The sequence below is a fragment of the Oncorhynchus clarkii genome, chromosome 7 (genome assembly GCF_045791955.1).
Source record: "Oncorhynchus clarkii lewisi isolate Uvic-CL-2024 chromosome 7, UVic_Ocla_1.0, whole genome shotgun sequence".
Classification (NCBI taxonomy): Eukaryota; Metazoa; Chordata; class Actinopteri; order Salmoniformes; family Salmonidae; genus Oncorhynchus; species Oncorhynchus clarkii.
In genome coordinates, this window is record NC_092153.1 from 59,808,025 (window position 1) to 59,831,040 (window position 23,016).

The window sequence follows — 23,016 nt, forward strand, 5'->3', positions numbered from 1 at the left end:
TGTAAATGACTATTGTAGCTGGAAACGGCAGGTTTTTAATGGAATATCTACATAGGCCCATTATCAGCCACCATCACTTCTGTGTTCCAATGGCACGTTGTGTTAGCTAATTCAAGTTTTTTATTTTAAAAGGCTGATTGATCATCAGAAAACCCTTTTGCAATTATGTTAGCACAGCTGAAAACTGTTGTTCTAATTAAAGAAGCAATCAAACTGTCCTTCTTTAGACTAGTTGAGTATCTGGAGCATCAGCATTTGTGGGTTCGATTACAGGCTCAAAATGGCCTGAATCTCGTCAGTCTATTCTTGTTCTGAGAAATTAAGGCTATTCCATGTGAGAAATTGCCAAGAAACTGAATATCTCATAAAACGCTGTGTACTACTCCCTTCACAGATTAGTGCAAACTAGCTCTAACCAGAATAGAAAGAGGAGTGGGAGGCCCTGGTGCACAACTGAGCAAGAGGACAAGTACATTAGAGTGTCTAGTCCGCAACTGGCAGCTTCATTATATAGTACCCGCAAAACACCAGTCAACAGTGAAGAGGCGACTCCGGGATGCTGGCTTTCTAGGCAGAGTTGCAAAGAAAAAGCCATATCTCAGACTGGCCAATAAAAATTAAATATTAAGATGGGCAAAAGAACACAGACACTGGAAAGAGGAAGATTGGGAAAAAAGTGTAATAGACAGACTAATCTAAATTTGAGGTGTTCGGATCACAAAGAAGAACATTCGTGAGATGCAGAAAAAATGAAAAGATGCTGGAGGATTGCTTGACGCCATCTGTCAAGCATGGTAGAGACAATGTGATAGTCTGGGGGTGCTTTGTAGGTGGTAAAGTGGGAGATTTGTCCTCTTGCTTTATGCCAGCAGCATACCACCCTGCATACCACTGCTGGCTTGCTTCTGAAGCTAAGCAGGTCAGTTCCTGGATGGGAGACCAGATGCTGCTGGAAGTGGTGTTGGAGGGCCAATAGGAAGCACTCTTTCCTCTGGTCTAAAAAAATATCCCAATCCCCCAGGGCAGTGATTGGGGACACTGCCCTGTGTAGGGTGCTGTCTTTCGGACGGAACGTTAAACGGGTGTCCTGACTCTGAGGTCATTAAATTGTACGATGGCACTTATTGTACGAGTAGGGGTGTTAACCCTGGTGTCTTGGCTAAATTCCCAATCTGACCGTCACCTAATAATCCTCAATTTACAATTGGCTCATTAATCCCCCTCCTCTCCCCTGTAACTATTCCCCAGGTTGTTGCTGCAAATGAGAATGTGTTCTCTGTCAATTTACCTGGTAAAATAACAGATAAATAAAAAATTGTAAAGGGGATCTTGAAGAAGGAAGGCTATCACTCCATTTTGCAACGCCATGCCATACCCTGTGAACGGCGCTTAATTGGAGCCAATTTCCTCCTACAACAGGACAATGACCCAAAGCACAGCTCCAAACTATGCAAGAACTATTTAGGGAAGAAGCAGTCAGCTGGTATTTTGTCAATAATGGAGTGGCCAGCACAGTCACCGGATCTCAACCCTATTGAGTTGTTGTGGGAGCAGCTTGACCGTATGGTATGTAAAAAGTGCCCATCAAACCAATCCAACTTGTGGGAGGTGCTTCAGGAAGCATGGGGTGAAATCTCTTCAGATTACCTCAAAAATATTGACAACTAGAATGCCAAAGGTCTGCTAGGCTGTAATTGCTGAAAATTGAGGATTCTTTGACGAAAGCAAAGTTTGAAGGACACAATTATTATTTCATTTAAAAATCAATATTTATCATCTTGACTATATTTCCAATTCATTTCGCAACTCATTTCATGTATGTTTTCATGGAAAACAAGGACATTTCTAAGTGACCCCAAACTTTTGAATGGTAGTGTATATATCTTAAATATGTGAGAAGTGTGAATGGGGTTGGTCTATATTTAACATTCAGTCATGTTGAACAACACTGCTTAAAAGCTTGAAAAGAAGATGTATTTTATTTTGTCATAATGTATGAATAAGAACACTGTGTGAAGAACTAATTGCAGTACTGCACTGTACCAGAGATGTGTGAGTTAAACAATTGTCCCCCTTGTGCTGTTCAATTACAATGTTTAGAGAGATGAGATGGTTGCCATATGATTTGAACCTATCCATGCAGAAAAACAAAACCAGTGACAAGTTATAGTGCCATATCCTGCCTTTAAATGTACGTTAAAAGTTCACTGTTGAATGTCTGCATGACTCGGAGACCAAGCAACATTAGGCATCAGATTCAAGTGAAGTTAGGCATCTGATTTTTGGGAGACATTTGAAAGAACAATAGTTGGCTACTCTGACAACAGGGAAGGAAGGACTAGGTGGTCCCCCGGTGCAGTCTGTGAATAATACTCCCCATGTTTTGGATGTTTTTCCCAGGACTTGCTTGTCATTACTGCTAAGACTGCAAACATTAAGAAGAGTAAAAGGGGAGTTACTCAGTGCTGAAATCCATCTATGACAGGGAGATCAATAAAGGGCTTCCTCTTCTCTCTGCTCCTGCTCTCTCCAAAATAGTTTTTTAACACTATGCAATCAATGGCCATGCAGTTTAACCCCAATTCTTACACAGGCTGGGGGAAATGTATTTTGTAATAAATATACAAAGAACGAGGTCTTAAGTTTGACTAGTGATATTGTACATATAGCACTACACACATCTCTTTATCTGAGTTAAATCAATACTTTGTGTATGCACTCCTGGTATGCTGTGTATATACATTATTTGGTTAATAATAGTAAAAAGAAAATGTCAATTAAAAACAGGTATGTGATGGAGATGATCCAATCATGATTTTGTTGTGGTCTGGGGTAATTTAGCTCATGATATATTTTAGAAATAAAGACTTGCTGATATTGTATTATATTACCCTTTCCCCATTATTTTCACTCGTTTAGATTTGGCAGCAAATAATGATTTCTAGTGAATGTTTGGTTCATTGTTCAAGGACATTACTCATGGTTATGGGTGGGTGACCAGATTTGCTAAAGGTTCTGTCTAACATTTTGTTGATAATTTCAACTATTGAAATAATATTATACCCATTAGGTTTTGAAGAATTCAACTAAGAAATACCTCAAATAGCTTAGTACTACTCTTACCTTATCATAACCAGTGTTTGACTTTGACTGAAATAGGTGCCTGCACTCATTTTTGTATTTGGGTGCTGGAATTGCATAATTTTTCAGCAGATTTTCTATTAGAAGTTCCGGAACTCATATATACAAAAGTATGTGGACGCCCCTTCAAATTAATGGATTTGGCTACTTCAGCCACACTCGTTGCTGACAAATGTATGCCATGCACAATGCCATGCAATCTCCATAGACAAACATTGACAGTAGCGTGGCCTTCACTGAAGAGCACAGTGACCTTCAACATGGCACCGTCATAGGAATATAAGGCCACCTTTCCAACAAGTCATCCGCCAATCAAATCTGGGTTTGGCGGATGACAGGAGAACGCTACCTGCTACCAAGCATAGTGCCAACTGTAAAGTTTGGTGGAGGAGGAATCTGGGGCTGTTTTTCATAGTTATTTTTGCCCATGCTGCAAATGGCTATATCAGTCCACTAATACTAAAGGCCCAGTGCCCCCAATTTTCTTTAAAGATTTTTCAGGGTGTGCTGGAGCACCCCTACATCCGTTTGGCTCCTAGAGTAAACTGTAAACTGTTTCTGTTGCAAAACGTTTTGCAATAGAATCCGACTAATGAATACACCCCTGGCTAGGTAGCCCTTGGGAGAATCTCAATTGCATACTCCTCGTGTCCTCTCTCCTTGCCTCCTCCTCAAAATCCATTGGATGAGAAAGCCAGAGGGTCCCGCCCCTTTGACCTTCTATTCCAATGGGTTTTGAGAATGAGGAGATGAGCGCGGACACGAGGAGTATGCAATTCAGATTCTCCCCTTGTTTCATTACACTTTAATCATTTTTAATTTCATACACAAAACACTAGTCATACAGGAGGTATACTAGTCTAGTCACTAGTCATACAGGAGGTATACAAACAAACAAACAAACAACATATGCTAGGAGGTACAAATAATTACAGGTTATGGAAAGGCCTTAAAAGACAGACCTATTGACTGTTTTTACAGCTTTCTTATTCAAAAAATGTAGAATGATCTTAATTTACTGCTCAAACTCCTTATAGAAAACAGGTGTTTTTTATTAGTGAATTTACATTTATGAATATACAATTTTTCCATTAAAATAGTTTTTCGTTAACCTTATTACAGTTAAGGACACCGAGCAGCACATTCTCCCATAATAAACAAGTCATCAAAAATATTATCAATTTTAAATCTACAAATATCTTGCTATCATTTCTTTACATGTAGACAATGTCAAAATAAATGCTAAACTGTTTCTGGACGCTCATCACAAAAAGTACAGTTAGTGTTAATGTCTTTTTTGAGTTTCTTCAGGTAACGAACGATTCGTAGGGTAATATTTATGGATTTGACCTTTCACTACACTTTTTAAAAATACATGTTTAACAAGATCAGCTTTAAAACCATAGCTTTCTGATTAAATAATCTTTATTTCATATTCAATGGGCTATATTTTAAACAGAGGATTAACGTCAATACATTACATCACATTTATATTTTACACTTTCCATGCTCTAGCACTACTGTTTCCACCAATCACAGCACCCAAAGGAAACAATAACGTCATATGTGTATCCTGGGGCCTCCTTCCTTTCAAAAAAATTAAACGATTAAAAAAATAATGGTGTCGCACCGCCCTTTTATTTAGCAATTAGCCAGCAACTACCCCCCCCCCCCCCCCCCCCCCCCCACACACACACACACACACACATATGTATATTTTATACCAGCTTTTGAGATAATCGACGCCATTGCTGAGGCCCACGAAGGATTTGAAAGGTAATGCAGCTTCTCAATGACTTGACCGCCTACATATATATTAGCTATGTACTCAGCTTTAAATTGAGCAATGGTTTGCTTTGTTGCTAATCATTTAATGGCGGCTCCCTCTCCGTCTCCTCGTCGTTGTCGAAGGGAAGGTGGCGGTATTGCTGACGTCTATTGACGCGGGTACTTGCGTGCCAGTGACTCGGTATTACACAAATTCGCTCATTGTCCAAAAGCAAATACAGTGCGAGTCAGCTAGCTGGCATATGAGACCTGGAGAAATGTTAAGAATATAATCTGGTTTATTCACCAACGGCAATGTTTAGCAAGCCAACTAACGTTACGCAGTTTGCTGACTGACACTTTACCCGGCCTAATTTGACTAATTGGCTAACTAGCAAACGTTAATGTTTGCTAGCGAACGTATTCAAATTTCTAACTTGTCCTTAGCCAACGCTGCAGTTAAGCAGTTAGCTAGTTCCGGTAACGTTACCTAGTTAGCAATGGTTAGCTACTTATCTAACATTGCCACAGTTAGTCTTTAGGTTTAGTGCTGTCAGCAACTTAGCTAGCTAGTTAGTAACGTTACTGAATTTCAAATCAAAGTGTATTAGTCACATGCGCCGAATACAACCGGTGTAACCCTTACAATGAAACGCTTACTTACTAGCCCCTAACCAACAATGCAGTTTTTAAAAAAAACGAATACGGAAAAAAGTAGCAAGTAATTAAACAGCAGCAGTAAAATAATAATAGCGAGACTATATACAGGGGTGTACCGGTTAGTGATGCACCGATATGACATTTTTGACCAATAGAGAAACTATATTAACATTTGTGACTTTTAAGCATTCTAGTACAGTTAAATAGTTAACACACACGGACGCAGCGGTCTAAGGCACTGCATCTCAGTGCAAGATGCGCCACTACAGTCCATGATTCGAATCCAGGCTGTATCACATTTGTCAGTGATTGGGAGTCCCATTGGGCTGTGCACAATTGGCCCAGCTTCATCCGGGTTTGGCCGTCATTGTAAATAAGAATTTGTTCTTAACCGACTTGCCTCCTTAAATAAAGGTTACACACACACACACACACACTGACCAAACATGTATTTTGTTGGCATTTACGTATGTCCCCATTACCAGTAAAACATAATCCAATCTCATTTATTTCACTTACTTGCTGTGCTGTTTTGTTGTTAATTTTTTCAGTCGTTTCATTCTCAACCCGAATTTCTATGAATGCCGTTTGGGTCTTTGTGTGTTAAAAAACATGTCAAATAACACTATTTGATGTGTCATATAAACTTGTTGACTAATTAGGACCAGAATATGACTGCACGTCACATAATTTAACGTGTTAATGATTTTTTTTACGTAGTTATTACTAGAGGTCGACCGATTAATCGGAATGGCCGATTAATTAGGGCCGATTTCAAGTTTTCATAACACTCGGAAATCTGTATTTTTGGACACCGATTTGGCCGATTTAAAAAAATATATATATTTGAATTTTAACAAATTTTTTTTTTTTTTTAATTTTTTTTTTTTTTTAACACCTTTATTTAACTAGGCAAGTCTTTTAAGAACACATTCTTATTTTCAATGACAGCCTAGGAACGGTGTGTTAACTGCCTTGTTCAGGGGCAGAAAACAGATTTGTACCTTGTCAGCTCAGGGGTTCAATCTTGTAACCTTACAGTTAACTAGTCCAACGCTCTAACCACATGCCTCTCATTGCACTCCACGGGGAGCCTGCCTGCTACTCGAATGCAGCAAGAAGCCAGGGTAAGTTGCTAGATAGCATTAAACTTATCTTATAAAAAACAATCAATCATCATCACTAGTTAACTACACATGGTTGATGATATTACTAGTTTATCTAGGGTGTCCTGCGTTGCATATACAGTGGGGCAAAAAAGTATGTAGTCAGCCACCAATTGTGCAAGTTCTCCCACTTAAAAAGATGAGAGGCCTGTAATTTTCATCATAGGTACACTTAAACTATGACAGACAAAATGAGAAGAAAAAAATACAGAAAATCACATTTGTAGGATTTTTTATGAATTTATTTGCAAATTATGGTGGAAAATAAGTATTTGGTCAATAACAAAAGTTTATCTCAATACTTTGTTAAATACCCTTTGTTGGCAATGACAGAGGTCAAACATTTTCTGTAAGTCTTCACAAGGTTTTCACACACTGTTGCTGGTATTTTGGCCCATTCCTCCATGCAGATCTCCTATAGAGCAGTGATGATTTGGGGCTGTTGCTGGGCAACACAGACTTTCAACTCCTTCCAAATATTTTCTATGGGGGTTGAGATCTGGAGACTGGCTAGGCCACTCCAGGACCTTGAAATGCTTCTTACGAAGCCACTCCTTCGTTGCCCGGGCGGTGTGTTTGGGATCATTGTCATGCTGAAAGACCCAGCCATGTTTCATCTTCAATGCCCTTGCTGTTGGAAGGAGGTTTTCACTCAAAACCTCACGATACGTGGCCCCATTCATTCTTTCCTTTACACGGATCAGTCGTCCTGGTCCCTTTGCAGAAAAACAGCCCCAAAGCATGATGTTTCCACCTCATGCTTCACAGTAGGTATGGTGTTCTTTGGATGCACCTCAGCATTCTTTGTCCTCCAAACACAACGAGTTGAGTTTTTACCAAAAAGTTATATTTTGGTGTCATATGGTCAGATGAAATTCTCCCAATCTTCTTCTGGATCATCCAAATGCTCTCTAGCAAACTTCAGATGGGCCTGGACATATACTGGCTTAAGCAGGGGGACACGTCTGGCACTGCAGGATTTGAGTCCCTGGCGGCGTAGTGTGTTACTGATGGTAGGCTTTGTTAATTTGGTCCCAGTTCTCTGCAGGTCATTCACTAGGTCCCCCCGTGTGGTTCTGGGATTTTTGCTCACTGTTCTTGTGATCATTTTGACCCCACAGGGTGAGATCTTGCGTGGAGCCCCAGATCGAGGGAGATTATCAGTGGTCTTGTATGTCTTCCATTTCCTAATAATTGCTCCCACAGTTGATTTCTTCAAACCAAGCTGCTTACCTATTGCAGATTCAGTCTTCCCAGCCTGGTGCAGGTCTACAATTTTGTTTCTGGTGTCCTTTGACAGCTCTTTGGTCTTGGCCATAGTGGAGTTTGGAGTGTGACTGTTTGAGGTTGTGGACAGGTGTCTTTTATACTGATAACAAGTTCAAACAGGTGCCATTAATACAGGTAACAAGTGGAGGACAGAGGAGCCTCTTAAAGAAGAAGTTACAGGTCTGTGAGAGCCAGAAATCTTGCTTGTTTGTAGGTGACCAAATACTTATTTTCCACCATAATTTGTAAATAAATTCATAAAAAATCCTACAATGTGATTTTCTGGATTTTTGTCCCCCATTTTGTCTGTCATAGTTGAAGTGTACATATGATGAAAATTACAGGCCGCTCTCATCTTTTTAAGTGGGAGAACATGCACAATTGGTGGCTGACTAAATACATTTTTGCCCCACTGTACATACTGTGGGGACGATGTCGTCGATGCACTTATTAATGAAGCCGGTGACTGATGTGGTGAAGTCCTCAATGTTATCAAAGGAATCCCTGAAAATATACCAGTCTGTGCTAGTTAAACAGTCCTGTAGCTTAGCATCTGCTTCATCAGACCACTTCCGTATTGAGCGCGTCACTTATACTTCCTGTTTGAGTTTTTACTTGTAAGCAGGATGGTGCAAAAACCTGCACCTTTATTTTCATGACTGATCAAACTTGTTTTCTCATGGCTCTGTTGTCCCTCTGCATAATGAGTGAATCCCTCACATTGGAGATCACGCACCAGTTGCTGTTAACAAAGCGACACACCCCTCCCCCTTTAGTTTTACCCGAGGCTGCCATCCGGCCTTGATGAATAATGGAGAAATCTGCGAGATATACTGTATATTATCCATTTCATTGTTCAGCCAAGACTGCGAAAAACACAGAATATTACAGGTTCCATTGATAGGATGGTCTCAAACGGAGTTCATCCAGTTTGTTCTCCAGTGACTGCACATTCGCCACCAGAACAGAGGCCAATAGAACAGAGGGCAATGCATAATATCTTTGCCATCATAGGAGATGGCGGAGACATTATATACAAAAAAAAAGTTCTGAATAAAAATAAATGGCAGAATTGGTCAGGAGCATGTAAAATGTCCATTATCTACTGAAGTGCCATCTTGGTCACTTTAAATCACAATATCATCTTGGAATCACAATCAATTCACAGTATCGAATCTGTGTATATATAGAATCACAATACATACCATATTGGCAGCTAAGTATCATGATAATATTGTATCGTGAGGTCCCTGGCAATTCCCAGCCCTATCTGTTTCAGTAACAGGAGGTTGGTGGCACCTTAACTGGGAAGGAGGGAGGAGGGACTCGTAGTAATAGATGGAGTGTAATTAGTGGAATGGTATCTAACATGGTTTGATGCAATTCCATTCGCTCCATTCCAGCCATTATTATGAGCCGTCCTCACCTCAGCAGCCTACACTGGTTTCAGTGTGTATTGATGGATCAGAGACTCTAGATAGACTCAGTGAGAGCAGCAAGACTTCACTCAGACACAGTTAGTGTATCTGCACAGGTGCACTAGTGTGCTTCACGCTGCTACAACGTGAAAGCAACGGAACCAACACAGCAGAGAATTTGAGCCTCGCACTTCAATGCTCTTAGTTCAATCGAGTACAGGCTTAACTGAATGACAGAGACAGAATATGATGAGGAATTTTATTGAATAGTTTGGAGTAGGCCTCGTGTCTGTGGAATGCTCCTCAGATGCGGATGACAGGTTGCCCTATGCAGTCCCCGGTGGAGGTGGAAGGCTGTTGCTGCGACATGTACGACAGCGTGTTCCAGTTCCCGCTAATATTCAGCAACTTCTCACAGCATTGAAGAGGAGTGGGACAACATTCCACAGGCCACAATCAACAGCCTGATCACTCTATGCAGCCCAAAGGATATGTGTCACGCTGCATAAGGTGGTCACCAGATATTGACTGATTTTCTGATCCACGCCCCTCTCTTTTTTGTATGGTATCTGTGACCAACAGATGCATATCTATAATCCCAGTCATGTGAAATCCATAGATTAGGGCCTAATTAATTTTTCATTTGACTGATTTCCTTACATGAACTGTTACTAAGTAAAATATTTGGAATTGTTTTTTGTTCAGAATTTTACAAATTTATGATCCTTGAAAATAGAAAGTGACGATCCAGTCAGACCAGCATAATGAATGAACTGTAACTACATTTGTTTAGGAAGTGTGTACCCACTACTGTTAACTTTGCATCTACGTCATCTCACTGAGTCTACTTTTAACAGGACATGAAACAAAATCCACAGGACAGTACAGGATGGAATATTCACTCCTGTCACCCTCTAATCTGACTGTGTGTTTGCAGATGTCTCTAGGGGGCTCTCCTGTGACGGTGGTCCAGCTCCCTGGGGGTCATTTCCAGGTGCAGGGGGTGATCCAGTCGTCGGTCATCCAGTCCCCACAGGTGCAGACTGTTCAGCTTAGCCAGGCCTGAGTTTTTCAAAGAAAAGGAAAGTAGACAATGAATGTAGGGTGTTCCAACAAGAGTGGACATCCAAATATTTCTTTATTGAGGTATCGGGGAAAGCTGTGTGCTTAGTGTGCAAAGAGAGCATCTCTGTCTTGAAGACTACAACTTGTCCCAACACTTCCAGACGAAACATGCAGGGAACTATAGGAATATGCCTTCTGAGCAGACGGCAAGTGCATCAAAAGCATTGCATTCTCAGTTGCAAAACCAGCAAGGACTTTTCACAAAACTGCATTCAGCAAATGACGGAATTGCGAGAGGTAGCTGTGTACTCTCCCACAAAATTGCTAAACATAGCAAGCCATTCGCTGAGGGCGAATTAATTTAAAGAATGTTTTTAATTGACTCTGCAGCAATACTTTGCCCGGACAAGAAAGAGCTGTTTGAAAATGTTTCCTTGTCAAGACGAACAGTGACACGGTGTGTTGAGGACATCGCAGAGATTACGGAACAACAGTTCAAAGACAAGGTAAAGGATTTCACCTATTTCTCCTTGGTCCTGGATGAGAGCAGTGATGACTTTGAAATTACAGAGGAGCTTGCTTCAGTGCAGTCAACGAAGAGCACAACCACAATATTTATTGGAGGAGGTTAATAAGTGTGTGGCAAAGTTTTGAAAAGTTCTCCATTGTGACCACAGATGGGTGCCCAAACATGACAGGAAAAAACATTGACCTTTTGAAAAGGATACAAGATCAAGTAGCTGAGCTGAACCCAGATCATAACATTTTTTTCCTGCATTGCATTATTCATCAGGAGGTGCTCTGTAAATGTGTTTTGAAAATGAGCCATGTTGTGGATACAACACACTAAAGTGGTAAACTTCATAAACTGCCTGTGGTTTAAAGATTTTGCTCTTATCTCACTGTTGGAAGAGGTTGGGTCGTGCAGATCTCCCCTGCCACACAAACGTGAGATGGCTCAGTTTGGGGAAGGTGCTTAAAAGGGTGTGGGACCTGAAGTCGGAGATTGCAGAGTTTTTGCAAATGAAAGGAAAATATGTGGATTTCCCTCAACTGCAAGATAAAGAATGGTTGGCTGATTTTGTCTTCACCGTGGACATCATGGCCTTCATGAATGAACTGGATTCCAAACTACAAGGAAAGGGCCTTTTTGCACATCAGGTGTACAGCCTTGTCATAGCCTTCAAGGGAAAATTACTCCTCCTGATCCGCCAAGTAGAAACCAACCATCTCACCCACCTTCTGACACTTCTACTGTGTTCCCTATCAGATGACCAGTGGGAGAAGTATACATCCCTGCTGTGTGCTTTGAACAGTGAGTTCTCGTTGTTTCGAGGATTTCAAAGGGTTGGAAAATGACATGCTGTTGGTTTCCTCTCCTTTCACCTTCAATGTGGAAAACGCTCTCACTGAACTGCAACTTGAGCGTATCGATCTTCGGTCTGATGCAGTGATTGGAGAACTATTCAAAACAATGTCACTGACAAGGTTCTATGCATATCTCGATGAACAAAACTTTCCAAAGATTAGGAGTCATGCTCAGAAGATGATTGCACTGTTTAGGTCAACCTACGTATGTGAACAGACATTTTCAGTGATGAAATATAACAAGTCAAGGCACAGATCATCTCTTACTGACTCACCTCTCAGCAATCCTCAGCAAGACTTCACTCCTCACACTGATTGAGTAGTTTAAATGTAATGTTGAGCTCTCTCTCTTTCTTGTGTTTTTGTGCATACCCTTTAACAAGAGTTCTGTCCGTGGTGCTGAATGCACAGTGTACTTTTCCCTCCGTGTAGTTCATTGAATGTTTAATAATGAAAATACCTACCAAAAGGAGAACATGGATGTGGTTTGTTTCTGTGCATGTTAAACAAGAAAAGTAAGCAGCATATCTGGATGGGATTTATAGTAGATATCTGTCAACGCAGTCATACACATGATGTATCATCCTATAATATGATGCTGGCCCGCGATGGCAAAATTATATTCTAATGTGGCCCTCCATGGAAAATAATTGCCCAGGCCTGAGGTTATTTTATTTTATTTAAAAAAATATATATATATTTCACCTTTATTTAACCAGGTAGGCCAGTTGAGAACAAGTTTCCATTTACAACTGCGACCTGGCCAAGATAAAGCAAAGCAGTGCGATTTTAAAAACAACAACACCGAGTTACACATAAACAAACGTACAGTCAATAACACAATAGAAAAATATATGTACAGTGTGTGCAAATGTAGAAGAGTAGGGAGATAAGGCAATAAGTAGGCCATAGAGACGGAATAATTACAATTTAGCATTAACACTGGCGTGATAGATGTGCAGATGATGATGTGCAAGTAGAGATACTGGGATGCAAAAGAGCAAGAAGATAAGTAACAATTTGGGGATGAGGTAGTTGGGTGTGCTATTTACATTTTGGCTGCGTACAGGTACAGTGATCGGTAAGATTCTCTAACTTTCAGCATCAGCTGTCAGAGAGGGAGATATAAGACTCAGTGATGTTTGCTATTCGTTCCAGTCATTGGCAGCAGAGAACTGTAAGGAAAGGCAAGAGGAGCTCCTCAACAACCAGGAACTAGGTCTGGGCCCATGTTCACAAACATCTCAGAGTAGGAATGCAAATCAAGGATCAGTTTTGGCTTTGAGATCAAAATGAATAAGATTACATGGATAGGGGGACCCGGATCCTAGATCAGCACCATCTTTGAGATGCCTAATGAATACTGGCCATGGACTACAGTGAGGTGTCCCCTGTTCTTCTAGCATAACTTAAATCTGTTAGCCTTTGTCCTACTGTATTACTATTGTAAATGTGTGATTGAATCTCTATCTTGTGCCCCCACATTCTGATCTTAGGTATTAAGTAAACATGGTAGATGAGTAACCCATCATGTCCTGGGACATCTCTCCTCCACAGGGCCAGGGCTCAGACAGTGACGACTCCCAGGACTCCTCAGACAGTGGAGCCTCCGCCCAGAAGACCAGAGAGATACTGGCCAGACGGCCCTCCTACAGGTAGCTGTCCCCGCACTGTTGTGTCCAAAACACCATCTTAAGTTTCCCATTTGTAATAGTGAAAAGAAGTGTGTGCAGACTGCAAAGGTCACTGCTGAACTGGGATGTTAAATAGTATCTATGATGATGTGGAAAAACAGTCAATCTCAATGTATAAGTAGTGAACTGAAATCCAACAATGATACTACATTGATGTTACCTTTTGGATGTTTACTAGTGAGCTACCTATTCTCCATAAAATGTTCCAATCTCATTTGTTTGATTCTGTAGCATAGTGTTTTTTGTTAATTACCACCTCCTGCCAAAACAACAAACATATAATAGAATTACCAATCTTTATGGTAATATTTTAATGGATGAGTAATCTCCTGCTTCTTCCCGGTGGTCTGTAGAAAGATCCTCAATGAGCTGTCTGCTGAGGAGGTGGCGTCACGGAACGAGGGAGAGGATGACAACCCTTCTTCCTCTGGCATGACCACAGTGACAGTGCCCAACACCCAGACAATCTACCAGACCAGCAGCGGCCAGTACAGTAAGGGTTGCCCTACTACATAGTCTTACCAATTCACCACTGTCATCATAAATAGATTCTACAATTGGATATTGTTAAGAATTGGAGGCACTTGCTAAGTAATGGATCATCAATGATGGGCTTCTGCAGTTTTGTGAAAATATACCCCACCGCAGGGGACAGGTAGTGCCAAATGGCTCATTATGCGATTTCCCAAGGCAACAGCAAGGCCACATACAGTTGACACACATTGAGTATGCTTTATGTCAATGGATGAAATCCTCTGTTTAATGACAAATGTAACTAAATGTCATGTAAAATGTGATCTACATGTATTTTATTTAACTAGGCAAGTCAATTAAGAACAATTTCTTATTTACAATGACGGCCTAAAGTAATTATAATGAGGACCATAAAAAATAACTAGTTATGCTGCATACTCCAAGAAAGGTTAAAATCTCACCATTCTGATAAAAAAATAGTTGTAAATTGCTGAGGTGTAGTCACTTTTGGACACAAGCTCAAGTACACACTACAAATATGATAAACCTTTGAAATGTTTTGATTTCCTATTCAACAAAAATGTAAGGCTTGATTACTTATATGCTCTCTAAATATAGAATAATCAAATTATAAAAACGACTAAGATGTCACCCTCTGTATTACTGTAAAATACATATTTGTATGTTTAGGGTTAGAGAAAATGTGCATATTTTAGCTTGGCTTCCTAAACTCACCTTTCATCTACCGTTCAAAAGTTTGGGGTCACTTAGAAATGTCCTTGTTTTTGAAAGAAAAGCACATTTTGTCCATTAAAATTACATTGTTAATGTTGTAAATGACTTGTAGCTGGAAACGGCAGATTTTTATGGAATATCTATATAGGCGTACGGAGGCCCATTATCAGCAAACATCACTCTTGTGTTCCAATGGCACGTTGTGTTACATAATCCAAGTTTATAATTTTAAAAGGCTAATTGATCATTAGAAAACCCTTTTGCAATTATGTTAGCACAGCTGAAAACCATCGTTCTGATTAAAGAAGCAATAAAACTGGTCTTCTTTAGACTAGCTGAGTATCTGGAGCATCAGCATTTGTGGGTTCGATTTACAGGCTCAAAATTACAAGAAACAAAGAACTTTCTTCTGAAACTCGTCAGTCTATTCTTGTTCTGAGAAATGAAGGCTATTCCATGTGAGAAATTGCCAAGAAACTAAAGATCTCGTACAACGCTGTGTACTACTCCCTCCACAGAACAGCGTAAACTGGCTCAAACCAGAATAGAAAGAGTGGGAGGCCCTGGTCCTCTTGCTCAGTTGTGCACAAGTACATTAGTATGTCTAGTTTGAGAAACAGACGCCTCACAAGTCCTCAACTGGCAGCTTCATTAAATAGTACCCGCAAAACACCAGTCTCAACGTCAACAGTGACGAGGCGACTCCGGGATGCTGGCCTTCTAGACAGTGTTCCTCTGTCCAGTGTTTGTTCTTTTGCCAATCTTAATCTTTTATTTTTATTGGCCAGTCTTAGATATGGCTTTTTCTTTGCAACTCTGCCTAGAAGGCCAGCATCCTGGAATCGCCTCGTCACTTGATGTCTACACTGTACAATGTCTACACTGTATTTTTGATAAATTTGATGTTATTTTAATGGGCAAAAAATGTTAGGACATTTCTAAGTGACCCCAGACTTTTGAACAGTAGTGTATATTTTTTATTTAACTAGGCATGTCAGTTAAGAACAAATTCTTATTTACAATGACGACCTACCCTGGCCAGACCCGGACGACGCTGGGCCAATTGTGCGCCGCCCTATGGGACTCTCAATCAAATCAAATTAATTTATAAAGCCCTTCTTACATCAGCTGATGTGTCAAATTGCTGTACAGAAACCCAGCCTAAAACCCCAAACGGCAAGCAATGCAGGTGTAGAAGCACGGTGGCTAGGAAAAACTCCCTAGAAAGGCCAAAACCTAGGAAGAAACCTAGAGAGGAACCAGGCTATGAGGGGTGGCCAGTCTTCTTCTGGCTGTGCCGGGTGGAGATTATAACAGAACATGGCCAAGATGTTCAAATGTTCATAGATGACCAGCAGGGTCAAAATAATAATCACAGTAGTTGTTGAGGGTGCAACAGGTCAGCACCTCAGGAGTAAATGTCAGTTGGCTTTTCATAGCCGATCATTCAGAGTATCTCTACCGCTCCTGCTGTCTCAAGAGAGTTGGAAACAGCAGGTCTGGTACAGGTAGCACGTCCTGTGAACAGGTCAGGGTTCCATAGCCGCAGGCAGAACAGTTGAAACTGGAGCAGCAGCACGGCCAGGTGGACTGGGGACAGCAAGGAGTTATCAGGCCAGGTGGTCCTGAGGCAGGGTCCTAGGGCTCAGGTCCTCTGAGAGAAAGAGAGAGAGAGAGCATACTTAAATTCACACTAGTCACCGGATAAGACAGGAGAAATACTCCATATATAACAGACTGCCCCTAGCCCCCCGACACAAACTACTGTAGCATAAATACTGGAGGCTGAGACAGGAGGGGTCGGGAGACACTGTGGCCCCATTCGACGATACCCCCGGACAGGGCCAAACAGGCTTGATATAACCCCACCCACTTTGCCAAAGCACAGCCCCCACACCACTAGAGGGATATCTTCAACCACCAACTTACCATCCTGAGACAATGCCGAGTATAGCCCACAAAGATCTCCGCCACGGCACAACCCAAGGGGGGGGGGGTCACCAACCCAGACAGGAAGATCACGTCAGTGACTCAACCCACTCAAGTGACGCACCTCTCCTAGGGACGGCATGGAAGAGCTTCAGTAAGCCAGTGACTCAGCCCCTATAATAGGGTTAGAGGCAGAGAATCCCAGTGGAGAGAGGGGAACCGGCCAGGCAGAGACAGCAAGGGCGGTTCGTTGCTCCAGTGCCTTTCCGTTCACCTTCACACTCCTGGGCCAGACTACACTCAATCATAGGATCTACTGAAGAGATGAGTCTTCAGTAGAGACTTAAAGGTTGAGACCGAGTCTGCATCTCTCACATGGGTAGGCAGACCATTCCATACAAATGGAGCTCTATAGGAGAAAGCCCTGCCTCCAGCTGTTTGCTTAGAAATTCTAGGGACAATTAGGAGGCCTGCGTCTTGTGACCGTAGCGTACGTGTAGGCATGTACGTCAGGACCAAATCAGAAAGATAGGTAGGAGGATGCCCATGTAATGCTTTGTAGGTTAGCAGTAAAACCTTGAAATCAGCCCTTGCCTTAACAGGAAGCCAGTGTTGAGAGGCTAGCACTGGAGTAATATGATACAATGCTTTGCTTCTATTCAAGATTCTAGCAGCCGTGTTTAGCACCAACTGAAGTTTATTTAGTGTTTTTTCCGGGTAGCCGGAAAGTAGAGCATTGCAGTAGTCTAACCTAGAAGTATCAAAAGTGTGGATTAATTTTTCTGCATCATTTTTGGACAGAAAGTTTCTGATTTTTGCAATGTTACGTAGATGGAAAAAAGCTGTCCTTGAAACAGTCTTGATATGTTCGTTGAAAGAGAGATCAGGGTCCAGAGTAACGCCGAGGTCCTTTACAGATTTATTTGAGACGACTGTACAGCCAAGATTAATTGCCAGATTCAACAGAAGATCTTTGTTTCTTGGGACCTTTGAACAAGCATTTCTGTTTTCTCCGAGTTTAAAAGTAGAACATTTGCAGCCATCCACTTCCTTATGTCTGAAACACAGGCTTCCAGCGAGGGCAATTTTGGGGCTTCACCATGTTTTATATAAATGTACAGCTGTGTGTCATCCGCATAGCAGTGAAAGTTAACATTATGTTTCCAAATGACATCATCAATAAGTAAAATGTATAGTGGTCCTAAAACGGAACCTTGAGGAACACCGAAATTTACAGTTGATTTGGACAAACCATCCACAGGGACAAACTGATATCTTTCTGACAGATAAGATCTAAACCAGGCTAGAACTTGTCCGTGTAGACCAATTTGGGTTTCCAATCGCTCCAAAAGATTGTGGTTATCGATGGTATCAAAAGCAGCACTAAGGTCTAGGAGCACGAGGACAGATGCAGAGCCTCGGTCTGACGCCATTAAAAGGTCATTTACCAACTTCACAAGTGCAGTCTCAGTGCTATGATCGGGTCTAAAACCAGACTGAAGCGTTGCGTATACATGTTTGTTTTCAGGAAGGCAGTGATCTGTGGCGCAACAAAAGCTTTTTCTAAAAGAAAATACAATCATGGCCGGATGTGACACAGCCTGGAATCGAACCAGGGACTGTAGTGACGCCTCTTGCACTGAGATGCAGCGCCTTAGACCGCTATGCCACTCGGGAGCCCCCATTTATAACTTTTGTCTGTCTGAGTGTTTTTTTTTGTTTAAAATCTATAAATTATTTTAGATTACTTTGATAAAGTTTGCAATAAATAGATCTCTGAATGTGACGAAACCACTCTCCCCTGCTGCACAACAATGTAAGGATTGCAGGCATGTGCTTTGTTTGTGGCTGTGATGTAGGGTTCAGCCAGGACTTGGAGAGTCACCACAGCTTAATTTGTGTCAGACTTCACGACCTAGTCACACAGGCGGAAGAGAAACGCCTGTGTCTGAGATCCAGGGCTACCGCTCAATGCATGCCATTTCGATCTGCGGTTTCCATGTCACTTCTGTGCAGCATGAGTAGGGAGCTAATACACTTGAATAATGCAACACGGCATGTAGAAATATTGAAACTGTTAATTACTGTTCGCAAACAATGTCCATACAGGCTAAAACACTTTACAATGCAACTGGTATCGGTTTTCCATATAGGTACCCATCACTAGTAGTTACTATTGACCCTAACTTCCTGTGTGTTTCTGTAGTTACCATCGTCCCTAATTTCCTGTTTGTTTAACTGTAGTTACCATCGCCCCTAACGGCACCATTCAACTGGCCAACCCGGGGTCAGAGAGTCTTCAGGGCTTACAGACTCTCACCATGACCAACTCAGGCCAACAGCAGGGCACCACCATCCTACATTATGCCCAGATGCCCGACGGACAGCAGCTACTCGTGCCCAGCAACCAGGTGGTCGTACAGAGTGAGTATGGCTTCATGACTCACGGAAAGATTTGAGACAATACCATAAGGAGAAGTACCCAGTAGTTTTCTCGTTGTCACTGAAGCCTCCCTGAAGGTGAGTAAATATGCTTGCAGACCCCATTGTAATGTGTTGAGATTTATAAAGAAGAGATGCCCTCATCTATTGTTTTGATTGGCCTCATCCCCCACAGGTGCAGGAGGAGAGATGCAGACGTACCAGATCCGCACGGCGCCCACAGCGCAACAGACTGTGGTCATGACTTCCCCTGTAGGAATGTCTGAGCAGAAGACTGGCGACCCCACCATGAAGAGAGAGATCCGACTCGCTAAGAACAGGTGTGTGTGGGCATAAGGATGATGATGATGGGTCTGTGTATGTACGAGAATGTATTGTGCCAGTGCACAGTTGGTCCCTTTGTGTGTGAACGTTAAAATGTAAAATGATTTAGGTTGTTTTTCTACTTATTATGTACTATAGCTTTGTAAGACTATAAATGGCCAACCACCCAGCTTTGGAGTAGTTTGGTCTATTTCCCTGCTTTTGAGAGGAGCTGGCTACTGTACCTGGAGACTTCCAGCAATTGCGCTAAGCTAACAATTTGCTGACTTCAATTATGTACAAACGGCATGCAGAGACATAAAAACGGTATCCATAAGCTCATGTGACTCTGGGTAACTAGAATGACGACCTAAACCTAAAACAGTATCCCTTAAATGTAATCCAGTTCTGTGTTTCTTCCGGGCAGGGAAGCGGCCCGTGAGTGTCGCAGGAAGAAGAAGGAATACGTCAAGTGTCTGGAGAACCGTGTGGCCGTGCTGGAGAACCAGAATAAGACTCTCATTGAGGAACTCAAGACGTTAAAGGACCTGTACCATGTCAAAACAGGATAACCAGGAGGACAAGAAGAGAAGCCGGCCAGCAAGCAAGACTTTTACCATCAGCGAGCGGCTTTGTTCTGCCACATGGACAACGCGAGGTTAACCGGGAAGACCTTTAATTTCAGACCTGAAATCATCCTCCTCAGTTTGTGTTTTATACTGTTTATTTTAACAAACACAGTGGCCATGGCAAGTGTTCCATAGAAAAGACGATGAAAAGAGTGTGAAAGAGAGGTTGTCTGTTTTTAATCAGAACTCTTTTTATTGAGCTAACAGATTGGATAACCAATGCTTAATGTTTATTTGTGTATATTTTGTGAGCACATGGAAGGTGTGAATTGTGAGCATAATCATTGACAATCAATTTCTAATTGTGTCCCCCTTTACCAGAATCCACTCCTTTATTTTCCTTTATTTATTTTTTAAAAGTGTAGCAGTGGGCTCAATCTGCTGTTTTTAACATCAAACATTTATCAGCTGAATTGTTATTGTTTGATGACCTCATGGTGTGATTCATGTGTCTTATGTGAACCAGCTATTTTCACCCCACCCCCCTTTTTCCCCCATGAGGAAATGTTACAAGTCTCATTCCTTACCCTTTTAAGTGGTATTTGATAAGATTGTCTTAGATTATGTAAGGCTGAATTAGCTGTTACTATCAGGGAGAACACACAATGTCAGGGTAATATTTATTTTAGATTTCTGGGGAGGGGGGGGGAGCAAATCAAATGAAAAGAGGGAAAGCAATGTCACTCATTCAGTAAATGGAAATAAATATTTTTCCAAATGTTCTTTTGGCTTACTCTTATGGGCTTGTTTCCTGGACACTGAGCCTTGTCCTGGGTGGGGTATATTCATTACATCTTGCAACCGTTTACCATTTAAGAACCAAACAGAAGCGAACGAAACTGGGAGGGACCTACCTGAATTTGAATAAAAACACTTGTTTTTGAATAGAAACACGAGTGTTTTCCGTTTGGAGTAAACGGTTTCTTTTGCAACAGACTGTTTTAAAAACAATCAGTATAATTAATATGTTTTGCAATGATAACGATTGTTTCTATTGGACAAATTCAGGTAGGTCCCTCCACATTTGGTTCCAAGTGAATACACCCCTGGACTAAAGGTATGCATTTTATTGCAAAACTAGTCAAAGGGATATTTTAGCCAAAAACTGAGAAATTAGTCCAGTCGGCCCTTTTAGTGATGAGTGTTTGAGGTTATGGGTATACTACGACCTCTAGTGGTCTCTAGCTAGGTTTACTTCCAATTGGTGACTGACTAACAGTGGGCAGATATGTAATCTTAATTTAACTAGTCAAGTCAGTTAATAACAAATTCTTATTTACAATGAAGGCCTACCTTGTTCAGGGGCAGAATGACAGATTTGTACCTTGTCAGCTCAACACTCTAACCAGTAGGCTACCTGCCGCCCCAGAGTACAGGTAGGTTATTCTAAATGATGAGATTATGGTTAAGAGCAAGAATATTTGTACTCGTCAAAAAGCAGTCAAGCATCACGTCACCAAAATAAGACCCTCGATATTAGAAAGGCACATCAAGATCACTGCACTTTCACCACCTTGCATGGTTTCCCGAGTCATAGTGGGAGGACCATATGCCTTATCATTGTGTGACTCCAAGTTTACTTTGATATGATGGTTGTATCAATATTTGGGCATAAAGGCATTTCCACCACAATTAATTTTACTGACAAAAAGATTCCACCATGTGTAACGAAACAAATTCTCTGTTTGCATTTATAAAATTGTTCCGAAGCTTCCATCACAGCTGTTATGATTTGTTTTTAAATATGTTTTGCCTTTACTCACATAAAAACTTCAGATGGAAACGTGGCACAGTTCTGTGACTGGTGATACCTATAAAATAAAAATATGACAGCTGAAACAAGAAGTTTTGGTACAATTGTATAATTGCTGACAGATCATTTGTTCGACATGGTGGGACCTTTTTGTGTCAGTAAAATTATGCAAGAAACCTAGTGTTGAATAAAAATGTAGTGCTTGATGTTTTTCCATTACCAATTTAGGCAAATTGTGCTTTAATAAATTGGTGACAGCTTGTATGCCCTCCCACCTACAGTGCCTTCAGAAAGTATTCACACCCCTTGACATTTTGTGTTACAGCCTGAATTCAAAAATAGATTAAATAGATTTCACCCCCCCCCCCTCACCCATCTATACACAATACTCCATAATGACAAAGTGAAAAAATGAATTGTGATAATTTATTGAAAATGAAATACAGAAATATCTCATTTACATAAGTATTCACACCTCTGAGTCAATACTTTGTTGAAGCACCTTTGGCAGCGATTACAGCTCTGAGTCTTTCTGGGTACGTCTCCAAGAGCTTTCCACACCTGGATTGTGCAACATTTGCCCATTATTAAATTCTTGTCTTGTCAAATTGGTTGTTGATCATTGCTAGACAAACTGTTAGGACCTGCATAAAGCTGCACCAACAGTAGAGCTTTCTTATCAACACCATGGAGTGAATCCTTACCGCTGCTACACCTGGCTATCAGTGAAGCCTTGTCTGGCAGCGAAACAGTTAATTCAGCCTCATTTACTACCTTTAAAAAAACATAGCTGATGAGGCTGACTTGCTTCAATGTGGTTTCTACTGACAATTTAGATGTACAAACTATGGCATTAGGGAACGATGAGCGGATAAGAGAATCTGTCATTTTGATTAAGTAAATGAGCGAGATAAAACGGACATAGTCAATATAACTATTTGTTCAGCACTTTTGAAATGTAAAGCGACAGAATTCAGAACATGGGCCATTCTTACAGTATTCTCCCTGTACACTAAGTCAGAACCGTAGGATAAATAAAGGGGGCATATATGCAGACAATGAAAGCTCTTACAATATTTGACAAAGCCATCTCTAAAACAGGCTACATTTGCACCACTAAGTTATGAGGGGGAAAGGGACCAAATTATTAGGGTGAGGCACATGGGCTACTAACAGTTTACTACACAATATACACTTAGTATA

General features: G+C 41.2%; 1 protein-coding gene across 5 annotated transcripts; it reads left to right on the top strand.

Annotated features, from left to right (window-relative positions):
• The first annotated feature begins 4,856 nt into the window (after positions 1-4,856).
• On the top strand, positions 4,857-20,781 carry LOC139414361 (cyclic AMP-dependent transcription factor ATF-1-like). Of its 5 annotated transcripts, none has more exons than XM_071162281.1 (7): positions 4,857-4,917; positions 10,359-10,457; positions 13,412-13,509; positions 13,902-14,041; positions 18,931-19,110; positions 19,304-19,448; positions 19,859-20,781. In XM_071162281.1, the coding sequence occupies exons 2-7, from the start codon at positions 10,359-10,361 to the stop codon at positions 20,001-20,003; spliced, it is 807 nt and encodes a 268-aa protein (XP_071018382.1). In that variant the 5' UTR covers positions 4,857-4,917; the 3' UTR covers positions 20,004-20,781. The 5 variants fall into 5 exon arrangements, with proteins under 5 accessions (XP_071018382.1, XP_071018381.1, XP_071018380.1 ...); XM_071162280.1 differs by having other exon boundaries at positions 10,359-10,469; positions 13,409-13,509; positions 19,859-20,666; XM_071162279.1 differs by lacking the exon at positions 4,857-4,917 and adding an exon at positions 6,666-6,695 and having other exon boundaries at positions 10,359-10,469; positions 13,409-13,509; positions 19,859-20,666.
• The last annotated feature ends 2,235 nt before the right edge of the window (positions 20,782-23,016 follow it).

Bases quoted from the DNA above. Each gene is read 5' to 3' on its own strand.
- LOC139414361 (XM_071162277.1), top strand. From the start codon at position 10,311: ATGGAATATTCACTCCTGTCACCCTCTAATCTGACTGTGTGTTTGCAG. The intron at 13,510-13,901 runs GTAGCTGTCCCC...GGTGGTCTGTAG, and splicing joins GCCAGACGGCCCTCCTACAG to AAAGATCCTCAATGAGCTGT. The intron at 19,111-19,303 runs GTGAGTATGGCT...CATCCCCCACAG, and splicing joins CAACCAGGTGGTCGTACAGA to GTGCAGGAGGAGAGATGCAG.